Source organism: Amblyraja radiata, chromosome 8 (genome assembly GCF_010909765.2).
Source record: "Amblyraja radiata isolate CabotCenter1 chromosome 8, sAmbRad1.1.pri, whole genome shotgun sequence".
NCBI lineage: Eukaryota > Metazoa > Chordata > Chondrichthyes > Rajiformes > Rajidae > Amblyraja > Amblyraja radiata.
Genome location: NC_045963.1, coordinates 42,265,846 through 42,278,780, shown reverse-complemented (window position 1 = coordinate 42,278,780; position 12,935 = coordinate 42,265,846). Strand labels below are relative to the sequence as shown.

Here is a 12,935-nt window from a genome sequence, read left to right as displayed (position 1 = left end):
TGAAATCACCCTATACGAGGTTTCGGGTCAGGACCCTTCTTCAGACTTTGATTATGCTGGCTGCTTTTCCCAGGCAGCGGGAAGTGTAAATGGAGTCAATGGTGGGCTGTGAGATGGACTGGGTTCCTCGTTCCATGCGCCCACCACCTTCTGTGTGGAAAAACATTCCCTTCAGGTTCTTATTAAACCTTCCCCCTCTGGGCCATGATTCCATTACAGCGGTTAAAAGACTCTGTGTATTTACCCTATCCATTACCCTCATGATTTTACGCTTCTTTCCTTTCCACTTTTGCGGCCTGACCCGCCTCGACCGCCGGAAGCAAAGATCATAGAGCGGAGCCGAACGTCGCCCGCGCAATGCCTGCGTGAACGGGCAGCGTCGGTGGACGTGGTTCCGTCGGTTGGAACAGATCACGAGAGCGGCTGCGGGAACGCATGTGAGTGACCTGTGGGGGTGGGGCATTGGTTGCCATGACACCCGCGTGTTCCCGTGGAACCCGCGCGTTGCCATGGTGCCCGAGCCATGGCGCCGGACGAGGCCTGTGCCCGGGCCCAGTGCAGTCGTGTTGGCTGTTGAAAGAGGTCCCGGTGCGAACTCGTTCAAACACACCTTAGCGGGGAGTTGATCGCGCGTCCGGCCTCGCATCCTGGACGGCGAGTGCTTTATATCACCGCGTCGCCGGGCCTCGGCCTCCCGCACCCGGTAAAGTCAGCTGAGCCGCCGGAGGGTTACTCTGCGTGAACGGAGGCTACTGCCTGGGGTGAGCAAGAAGGAACGGCTGGGTGCAGAGTGTGGCACCTCACCAAATACTCTTTTCCACTTCTCTTGTACATGCGAAATTTTGTATGAAGTTTGACCTATTAGGGGTTAATGGATCTTGGAGCGACAAATGAACAGAAACGGAAAGTTTTGGATGCAGGGGCGGATCTACTGTGAAACTAATGAAGCTCAAGCTTCGGGGACCCTAATCCCGAGGGGCCCCAGAAGCGACTTTAGTCCAGATATTCTTTTTTTGTTTTCCTATAAATTAATCTGATTTTTCAGCTCAACTAAACCCCTCGCCTCGACTAAACCTTCCAACTCACACATAATCCCCGCCTCGACTAATCGCCACCTCTCTCCCTCTCCCGCGGGGAGGGAATGCGGGGGGCGGGGCTCGGGCTCGACGTCAACATTAGCGCACGTGTGCCCCTCCCCTCCCACTGGTTCTCTCGGGCAATGCGCCTGCGCCGCTCCCCACGCTCGGCCCCGCCCTCCCTGGTTGGACCGTTCTGCTCACGTGAGGCGCCGCCAACGACCGGGAGCAGGAGAGCAGCGGTGATTAGTCGAGGCGCGGATTAGGTGTGAGGTGAGGCTTATTTGAGGGGCGAGGTTTAGCGAGGTACGGTTTAGTCAAGGCGAGGTTTATGTGTGAGGAGAAGTTTGGTAGTGAGGTATCGTCGAGGCGTGGGGGTTTAGTCGAGGTGTAAGTGTATAGGGGAGGTTGCACGGAAGGTCACTGGGTCATAGGGCTCGACGCACGGAGCCGCTAAATCCAACTGGAAGACATCCCTCACTTCCGGTATATGTTATTAATGCTAGAAACGCGTACTTTCCTACCTGTTAAAAACCGCCAAAATGTTGAATTTTTGCGCTGAAAATTTTCAGAATTCCAAACGTGAAGCGAAATGAAGGTATAGAGAAGCGAGAACTGAAGGGACTACAGCAGCTAAAGTGCTTGGTAAACATTGAAAATATTGGGAATTATCGCGTTTGCTCACTGCATTTCATCAAGTAAGGCATTATTTGTGTTTTTTCTTGATTCCTTTGGTATCTAAAAATTCTCAGAAGAGATAAATCTGGCTGTAAATTTTTCTTCAGATGCGTTTTCATTTTGTATGTAAAAACCCACGAGAACCATGGGCGAATAAAAAAAATTACAGCCAGATTCATCACTTCTGAAACTTTTTAGATGCCAAAGAAATCAAGAAAAAACACAAATAATGCCTTAGTTGATGAAATGCAGTGAGCAAACGGCCAATGTTCGCCAAGCACTCTGGCTGTTGTTGTCCCTTCAGCTCTCGTTTCTATCTACCGTCATTTCTCCTCACTTTTGGAATTCTGAAGTAGGCTAAATGTCTCTCGCGCTTATCCCGATTTCCATAATTATTTACAGCGCAAAAATTGACAATTTCAGCGGGTTTTTACGGGCCCGCTACGCTGGAAACAATGGTAAGTGCCTACCTGCAGTTCATCGCGTGTACTCCATTTGGAGTAGCGTAGCAACAGTACGGGTCATGGGTCGTGACCCGACTGCCGTGAAACCTCCCTATAGGTGAGGAGAAGTGGGTGTCTGCGCTCAGGAAGGGAGACCGAGGTGCTGCTGAAGGAGACAAGAACCAGGGGCCACAGTTTAAGAATGAGGGGTAGGCCATTTAGAACGGAGATGATGAAATACTTTTTCACACAGAGAGTTGTGAATCTGGAATTCTCTGCCTCGGAAGGCAGTGGAGGCCAATTCTCTGGAGGGTTTCAAGAGAGAAAGATAGATAGAGCTCTTAAAGATAGCAGAGTCAAGAGATATGGGGATGGCAGGACTGGGGTACTGATTGTGGATGATCAGCCATGATCACAGTGAATGGCGGTGCTGGCTCGAAGGGCCAAATGGCCTACTCCTGCACCTATTGTCTATTTCATGAAAGATATATCTTTTGGGGGTTATTTTACTGCTTATGTGTTAAAACAAATTATGTTATGTAAACTACCAGCTTTTGTTATGTAAACTACCAGCAGAAATCTTGAGAATCACTTTTAATGTATTGAAAATGCAGGACCCTGTCGGGGGCCTAACCAGCCTCCTGGACCCCTGGCCAATACTTCCTACTTTTTTTCTGGAGGTGAATATCATGCATAGTCCACATTGCTTAAAATTTTGGGGTCTACTGTATGAGAAGGGATTTAAAAAATATATATATTAATAATATAGTGTAATTCAATACAAAATAATAGTTTAAATAAAAATGTAAAGGTTATTAAAGTATCATGTAGGCTAGCCGTAAATGAAAAAAGGATGTTTTAGGATGTTAAGGATGTTTCATTCTAAATATATTTAATAAAAAATAATTTAAAACATTATTAACATTTATGACAGAAATTAAAATTTGTGGTGATCTGTCATGGAACAACCCCATGGAAGAAGATAACAGTGGTTACCCAGACCTTGTTGCTGGTTACGATTGCGAAGGGGTCCCCATAACAGTTCAAGCTTCAGGCCTGCCAAAAATGTAGGTCCGCCACTGGTTGGACGTACAGTACAGCAGTATAGATAGGGTTGACAGTCAACATTTTTCCAAGGATGGAAGGTGAGCGAGGCAAAGTTTAAAGGAGATATATTGGGCAAGTTTTTCCTACAGAAAATGGGGGGGTGCCAGGGGTGGTGGGGGAGGCTGTTACGACAGTGGTGCTTACGAAACTTTTCAAGAGGCACTCGGATATATGCACGGAATGGAGGGATGTAGATTATTTGCAGGCAGGTAAGAGTTGGTCTAGGCATCATGTTTGATGTTCATGTGTTGGACTGTTCTATGTTCTATCTAAGGACAGTACGTGTTGAAAATTAAAACAAATCCTTTCTCAGCCATTAACCCCATTGTCAATTATGATTTTTCTATTAGTTATGTTAATCAATTGTTCTTTGACATTGTCTTTTTAGCATAGCAGGCAACAGATTAGTGATAATTAGTTGAATTACATCCATGTGCATATAGAAACATCTGTTTTGTTGTCCGAAGTGTTAGTATTGCGTGTATGTTTCATTTCAGCCACATCTTGAAGCTATCAATATGTAAATATGAGTAATACTTGTTTAAAAGTATTAAGATGATATTGGACGTACGTTCATTTATTTGATACATTTATTTATTTGTTGCAGTAGAAGCCTCAATTGATGTTAACTCTGGAGAAAACGCTAGCTTGGAAAATTGATCCACATTTAGTCTTCTGTTTCTGTGTTTAGGTAGAAGTTGTTTAGGGAAATTCTGTTATAGAACCTGCCTCAACTACCTCCTCTGGCAGCTTGTTCCATATACTCACCACCCTCCATGTGAAAAGGTTCTCCCTTAAGTTCCCATTAAATCTTACCCCTCTCACCTTAAACCTATGCCCACTGTTTCTTGATTCCTTTACCCTGGGTAAAAGACTCTGTGCATTCACCCCATCTATCCCCCCCATGACTTTATAAACTTTACCTATCTTCTCTTACTCAAATGTGTTGAGTTTGTATGTTCTCCCTGTGATTGCATGGGTTTTCCTCCCATATCCCAAAGAGGTGGGTTGTAGGTTAAGTGGCCTCTGTAAATTGCTCCTAGTGTGTGGGGAGTGGATGTGAAAGAAGGATAACATAGAACTAATGTGAACAGATGATTGATGGCCGGTGTGTCAAAGGGCTTGTTTCCATGCTGTATCCCTAAACTAAGCTAAATTAAAAGATGCTGCCTGACCCCCTGAGCTCCTCTAGCATTTTGCTTTTTGCAAAGCAAACATCATATGATAGATGAAATTTGAATCTTGCTAAAAGGTGGAATTGTTAAGCTTGAAGGCCAAAAGGCTTGTTTCTATGTAATATGACTCTATGATTTTCATTCTTCCTTAAGGTATGATAAGACCATGACAAGTAGATCTGAAGTAGTAGACCTAAGTAGGTCATTGGTTTTTCGCATGCACGAAAGCACTCCTGAAATTATCCGTGATGTTCTTCTTGAGCGTGGATGGGTGGAATATGATGAAGACATTCAGGATGAGGATGACTGGAATCTGTATTGGCGATCTGGTTTTTCCCATTCAGAATATGAGAGCATCATGCCTTGGCAAAGGCTGGTCCACTACCCAAACATCGTGGGCATTACTCGGAAGGACAACCTTGCTCGTAATTTGAAGCGCATGTTAGGGATTTATGGACCAAATACATATAACTTTAGCCCTTTAGCTTTCATCCTTCCCAACGATTATACCAAATTTGTTGCTGAATATACCAAGGATAAGAAAGCTAATGGTGGAAAGCTTGGATATTGGATCTGCAAGCCCGTTGATCTCTCCCGTGGCAGAGGAATATTTATATTTCAAGATATTAAAGATTTGACTTACAGCTCTTCTGTTATAGTGCAAAAGTACATAACCAATCCCCTTCTCATCTCCGGTTATAAGTTTGACTTGCGAATCTATGTATGTGTCACCAGTTTTTCCCCACTAACAGTTTACATTTACCAAGAAGGTCTGGTGAGATTTGGGACAGAAAAGTATAATCTCTCGAATTTGGATAATGTGTATGCTCATTTAACAAATACTAGCATCAATAGATTTGGACCCTCCTATACAATGGATAAAGAACGTGTTGGTTCAGGATGTAAATGGACAATGAGCCAATTTCGTGCTTTTCTTCACAGTCTGAATATAAACGAACAACTCATGTGGCAAAGAATAAGTAATATTGTTACAATGACGCTGCTTACAATTACCCCGTCCATTCCATCCCCTCCTAACTGCCTTGAACTATTTGGTTTTGATATCCTAATAGATGATAACATAAAGCCATGGCTGTTGGAAGTAAATTATAGCCCAGCATTAATAGTAGAGTGCAATGCTGATGTGTTGGTGAAGAAAGGACTATTATATGACCTAATTGATTTGCTGAACTTCAAAGAAATAGACACATTGCGCCAGCGAGGTTACCCAAGACCCTGGCAATATAATACGTTGTCTCGTAGCTACCCGTCCTTCTGCATAACTAACTCGTACAAAAATCTTTCTTCCAACACCTCTAAAAGAAGATTTAAGAACTCTTTGAAAGAAACTTGGTCTTCCAGTATGCACAACCATTCCCTGTTACTCTGCAACAAAACCTGGAATCAGTCTGCTCTGTACTACCAAAGTTGTACAAGCGAGGACCAGGCAATGGACTCTCAAAAGCCAGAAGTGGAAAACAAATCCCCACGCTCTAACAAAGCGCACTGCACCACTGAAGAATGTACCAGAAGATTACATGGTCAAACAAGTGGAGTATCTGCCAATAATTCAGATACCAAGGAAGGCAAAAAGAATTGCAAGGTCGCTAGACCACTGCCAAAGAAGACTTTGACTTCACAGTTGAGAGAAAATTTAATCAAAAGCAACCCACTTCGGGCACGGAATCGCATCGACAGGATAAAGTTTCTGGAAGCACAGAATGCACAGCCTGATCAGTATTTTCATAAAATGGGTCCGCGGTTCCCGTCAGTGAAGTTGCAGAAGTATGACTTGGCAACTTACCCACAGTACAGCATCTCGGATTACGATCAGAAGCCCATAACCCGCATTGGTGACTTCATCCTGACCTTCCCATTTAACGAGGTGACGCTGAAGGCATCTCGGGACCCTTTAAACATAAGGGTGATAATGCAGGAGCTGCATAAAATGCTGAAGAGACAGGTATTTTGGGAATCAAAGAATCCAAAAAGAAAAAATGAGTCCTATTTGGAGAGCGCTTATAACAGAAGAGAAAGTTTTGACCCACTGTTGTGGGGGCCACGTAATCCTCCATTGCTCAGTGAATGCTGCTTTGAAAACTAAATGGTTGAACATTTGCGTTTTCCCCCCCACCTCCCCCATTTACTTCAATTATATAAATGAGAATACTTAGGAAATAGAAATAGGCTACAGCCCAGAGATCTATATGTTTTTTTTTAATTGAAGAAAAGACATTATTGGTCCAATTTATCAGCCTGGAATGTGTATGGAGCCAGCTGTTATGCAATTCAAAACTAATTTTTATGTTTGCACAGTATTACACACCAGTTGCTGGGACAGGGATCGTACTTGCACAATTTACTATCTTATGTACAACAGCCGTACGGCCAGGAAAGGGAGTGACCTTAATGAAACTCGCTGCTTATAGAATCGTGATCAAACATGTTCTGTAGACATTTTCTCGTATAGTTCATGAAATCATCTGGAGTAAACTTTAAACAATGTATTTCTGAGATTGCTTTCACTGTATGGTGTATCTTTGGCAAATCATTCAATTATCAACTCCAACATTGGCTGATTAATTGATGTTAATTTAATAAAGTATGCGCATATGATCTGTATGTCAAACAGCTGCAGTAAATATTCAAACACAAATATACCAACATCGAGAATAAAACTCATGTTCATATGCAAAATGCTACATTTTGTGATCACCTTCCATGTTAATTATTGGTTCTTTTAATTTGTGATTTATTCACTGCATTTCATGATATTCTACATTAGAGGGTCTCATGACTTTCTTCACTGGTGATTTGTTTTTGTCTATCTTAAAGCTAACAAGGTAATGGTGGACATTAAACTAGGTAGTCAGCATAATAATTATTCACTTTCCCTCAAGTTTATCTATGTCTGATGATATCTCCTGATATTAATTGATTTATGTTACTATTTAATAAGAAGGAACTGCAGATGCTGGTTTACTAAAGAAAAATAAAGAATTGGAGTAACTCAGCAGGTCAGGCAGCATCTCTGAAGCACATAGATAGTTGACGTTCGGGTTGGGACCCTCTTCGGATTGCTTGCAGGGATTGGGGGACAGGAAAGGAAGCTAAAAGAGAGGAGGGGCTAGAAGAGAGTGTGGCCAGTAATAGGTGAACACAGGTGAGGGGCTTTTAGATAGATTGGTGAACAAAGGCCAGAGATGAGAAGACGGGTGTACCTGGTTACCAATTTGAAGTGTCTGTGCTGTATCTCTAAGGAGTAAATGAGATGAACTAAAATGCATGGAACTAATAAAAGAACAACCTCATGAAATTATAAAAGTTTATTGCACACCTGATATATTTCTTTCAGCAGCTGAAGCATACAAAGAACTTGCTTGCATTAAGTGTAAAATGAATAAGGAATGCACCCAAAGTGAGTTGCTACAATTTCTAACACATATAAATTGACACAATTTTTTGACACCACGGAAGAGGTGCTGAACCTGAACTGAACTGAAAGAAATTAAATAATTAAACTGAAATAAATTATTTCACCTGATTTTAAAACCTATTAGCTATAATTAGATCACGGTTACAACCATGTGGCACATTTGTTTGGGGGGGGGGGGGGGCTTGGAGCGGAGTGTCGGTGCACTCCTTGGCAAAATCAACCCTATTAACTCGGCAGAACAAGGGTGCAGATTTGTGAGCATTTAAATTGTAAATGGAAGCAAATGGGTTTTGGTCACGAGAAACACGTTTGTTTCACCAATGGACTTCAATGGGATGTCAAATGTCAAGAGCATCATGGAACTTCAATGCATGGACATGCTTAATGCTGGCAATCAGTGATGCCTTTTACAGGTTCAAACCCCAATGGGTGCTCATGTTGTAAGAAATGTAAGATATATTTACACTTGTGCCCACAGAAACTGACTAGGGAAGGTTGGACAAACTGGGACTGTGTTCTCGGGAGCATCGATGGTTGGGAGAGACCAGATAGAAGTATATTACATTATGAGAGCCATAGAAAGTGTAGATAACAATAACCTTTTCCCGGATGAAAATATGAGAGACAAGAAAGCATAGTTTTAAGATGACGAGGGCAATGTTTAAAGGAGATGTGCGGGGCAAGTTTTTAATTAGGGTGATGGGTGCCTGGAGCGCACTCATGGGTGGTAATGAGGGCAGATAAGATAATGGCATTTAAGAGGCCCTTGGAAAGGCGCATGGATATGCAGAGAGTGGAGGGATATGGATCACATGCAGACAAAGGAGATTTGTTTACCTTGGCATCATGTTCCTGTGCTTTATTCTGTATTCTAACTTCCCTCATTCACTTGAACTGGTTCACTGCTATTGCAATAATGAGCTCAGCTGCAACCAATTGGTTTGACTGATGGTAACAACAGAACATTCTATGATTGTTATAAGCCTTTGATTATTTTGAAAAACGAATTAAGATTTTTAAAAACTTTAAAAATGACATGTGATTTGTTAAAATTGAAAAATTGGAAACACCTGATTATTTTCAACAAGATTACTCAAAACATCAAATGTTGCTTCATTTAGTTATGCAATACTTGGTCAATTTTGTTTGTGATAGTTTATGTAATATTTACATTTTACATGGATTAAGTTACATGGTAGAAAGCATAAAATATAAATTGCATGACTTATAAAACAGTAAAAAACAAATGTATATTTTACAGTTCAGAGCCTCTGAGTTGTGACCAAATGTAGTGGGATATATTAAGAAATAACTATTTAAAGTCCATATTATTTAAAAAGTGCATCTTAATCAGGTTTTTTCACCGTACAAAATATTTAGTGAACATACATTTTAATATTTGTATTTTTAACCCAGTATCCTGCTCTGAAGTTTGACACACAAAAAAAACTTCATTCATCATATTGTAACAGGTGTTGCTAGTGGAAGGGTAATCAGTGTAGTTCTGCTGCATATTATCTATGTGTAAATCTGCTGATTTTCATTTGCAAGTCAACTGAAAGTAAAATGGGGGAGATGTATCGCCTTTTTTAATTTGTCAACGGAAGTTGTAATCATTAACCCATTCTCCCTGCACCTAGAGTCTGTGGAACGCATGTGTTGTGCGATTTCATCCATCCCTCTCTGGAGAAGCATCAAATGAAGGGAGTAGGAAAATTCAGAGGCGGACAACTTCGTTCCTCTTGAATGTTTCTTGGTGGTCAACAATGACACATTTGATAGAGATTCAACAGGATGCATCCAGGCTGTTTTTATGGTCAGCAATGTTATCTGGCAAAAGACAGACTTCAAGAGGTATTAATAATAATAAGTATTATTGTGGTCTGATTATTTCATATTATTTACTTATTGCATCATTGACTATTGTATTGACATATTTGTGTCTTATTGCGTTAATGGGCCTGTAAAGCTGCAGCAAGTAAGAATTTCATTGTTTCACTGCTGGTACATATGACAATAAAACACTTGACTAGCTTATGCAGTTGCAGAGCAGGGGGTAATTTAATTTTACCACTACACAGCAAATAGCCGTGTTCTGCAACAAAACAGCCAAGTCACTATGGATTAAAGTAATACACCAGAACTTCTTGGGACCTCAAGAAACGACATTTGGTAGTTTATTGGAACTCCTTCATTGTCCCTTGGTGTATGAGGTCTCGCACTGAGCCCTTTCCCCTCCTCCTCCTTCTCTCCTCCAATGGTAAGCAAACTCTTTCCTCAATCTTCTCCCTATTATTTTGCCAATCTAATGCAAAGTCAGTCAAATCAGATTGGAAAGATGAAACTTCGAGCATTTCAGAGTAAATTAGCCCCCTTTTAGAACTGTACCTGTGAATTTCTATGTGCAGATTTCCACAACAGTGGCGACAGTTACCTGCGTCAGTCACACTACGAACGACGTCACATTGTAACTTCAATAAATTAGTGTACGATGGAGATATCTATGAGCTTTGTTTATTAGGTGCAACAAAAGGGAGCAAAATGCTTAGCCAGTGACAAAGCGATGTGAATCCCTGGTGTGACTCTGATGGTTCACTTACAGCATCTACCAGACCCATTACGTGAAACGCCCCTGAACTGAAATGTTTGTCTGTCCATTCCCTTCACAGATGCTGCCTGACCCGCTGAGTTTCACCAGCACCTTGTTTTTGCTTTTGTTCAGTATACAAGTGCAAGCTTATTTGCCCCTTGCTATTTAACCACATTGTTTCTGTTATGCGTGATCAAGATACCACCAGCAAAATCCATACCAGCAGTGCTATAGGGCCATCTATGTGTAATCAAGATACCACCAGAAAAATCCATACCAGCAAAGTTGTACGGCCACTAGAGCAGAGGGCTTAAGGAGGGCAAGGAACCACGTGGAGGATGGCCACACACCCTGGATATTGCGCGCACCCCCCCCCCCCCCTTTCTGCATTGTTAAACAATCGTGCAACACGGAAAAGATCCCTTCAAGTCTGCATTTTCCTATGGACCTAACCACACGCCTACACGTTAGCGGCTACAGTTTAGCCTATCAACCTGCATATCTTTGGGATGTGGGAGGAAACCAGAGCACCCAAGGAAAAAACATGTAGTCACAGGGAGAACATGCAAACTTCACACAGACAGCACCCGAGGTTATGAGTGAACCCAGAGCAGTGGCACTGTGAGGCAATGGCTCATGTAACTGCACCATTGACCCTCCCACTGCAGTGTCTTCTGCAGCTGGTGAGATTCTTTAAGATTTGACCACCTTTTCAGTGTTTGCGTGGCAGGGTCACTGCAAGCGCTGCACAATGTTCCATGCGGGAACCGCTCTGGTACATGTTTATAGCATGAATCCATCTGTAAAATGCCATGTACCATTTCTTTACTCAGTCTTGTGCATTTTCCTGGGATATCCATGTGAGTGTTAGTGCTAAATACTGTGCAATCTAGTGTATAAGGTCCAATTTTGCATCAAGCTAGTATCACATGAAAATTACGACATGAACTCACTACCCAGCATTCATTTACTATGTGAGTGGTGCATGCACCTCCATCCTAGCTGGTGTGCTGGATGGGATCAGGTATACTAAAATATAAAATAAATATTGACAAATTCTCTCTCGTATTGTCCAAATAGGAGGCTCTTGCATCCTCATTTCATTATCTTAATGTTCTTGTTTCTGAAACAAGTGAAATCATAAAATGGAGGTGAGAATGAATGTTAGCAAAATATAAAACAGTACAGCACAGGAATAGGCACTTCAACCCATGATGATTGTGCCGAACGTGTGCCGTTAAACTAATCTCTGCCTGCATGTGATCCATATCCCTCCAGTCCATGCATATCCATGTGCCTACATAAACACTACTATCGTATCTGCTTCCACCACCACCCCAAGCAGCGCATTCCAGGCACCCACCAAAAAAAAAATGTTCCTCCTCTTACCTTAAATCAATGCCCTCTAGTCTTTGGCATTACACCGAGAGAAAAAGGTACTGACTGTTTACCCTATCTATGCCAATGAAGCTGAATATGACATTAGCCAGTGTCTTGTGTAATTCACACATTTGCATACCATTAGAAGATAGTTCATAGTCTTATTAGAGCAATGTAATATTCCATTACTTGCAGGAGGAAATCAAATTTAAAGGGTCAAGATTATGAGATTGTCTCTGATAATCAAAAGGGATTTCAAACAAATTGCACGTCTAATAAGTGAACAAAATGTGGAACCTGTGAGGTGACCAGTTAGAATAGTACAGATGGGTTTAAGGTAAACATGTGAAGGAGGAAGGGGAACTGGTGTGGTTAGATGGGAGGTGGGTGAGGATCAAATGTTGTTGCACCGTTATTCAGATGTGTGAATTACACGACACTGTGGCTAATGTTATATTCAGCTTCATTGGCCTAGATAGGGTAAACAATCAGGACCTTTTCCCCCAAGGGTTGGTTGTGCCAAATAGCCAATGTCCAAACAAAACCAAGTTATTCGCTGTTTATTTTACAATTGATTGTTTTGCCTGGCAGTTTTGAGTAGAATGTGAGCTCCTTCTATTCTCAATGAATTTCCCGTTTCCATAATTCTACTCAGTGTGTTGCATGTGGTAGAAATTTCACAATTGTTCATTCTACGGATGATAATAAATTAATATCAATAGCGAGCGTAAAACGTAACAACAACAAGGCTGTATACAAGGAACTGTCGGTGCTGGTATACAAAAAAAAGACTGCTGGAGTAACTCAGTGGACAGATGCTCTGGAAATCATGGATAGGTGACATTTTGGGTTGGGACCTTTCTTCAGACTCAATTTTTTATCTATAAACCTGGATTGATTTTGGAGTTTCTTCACGTGATCTCCTGCTTCCAATTAACTCACCCATTCACATTGTCTTTTTCCAATGTTATTTCAATATATATAGAAAAAAGATTTTTTAATGTGCTCATAATTTTATCCCTTGTTATTTTGTGCCAGAGACCTTGAGAT

General features: G+C 41.6%; 1 protein-coding gene across 1 annotated transcript; it reads left to right on the top strand.

Annotated features, from left to right (window-relative positions):
• The first annotated feature begins 501 nt into the window (after positions 1 to 501).
• On the top strand, positions 502 to 7,176 carry ttll2 (tubulin tyrosine ligase like 2). The gene is made up of 2 exons (XM_033025689.1): positions 502 to 761; positions 4,633 to 7,176. Exon 2 carries the CDS (start codon positions 4,646 to 4,648, stop codon positions 6,581 to 6,583), a length of 1,938 nt encoding a protein of 645 aa, XP_032881580.1. The 5' UTR covers positions 502 to 761; positions 4,633 to 4,645; the 3' UTR covers positions 6,584 to 7,176.
• The last annotated feature ends 5,759 nt before the right edge of the window (positions 7,177 to 12,935 follow it).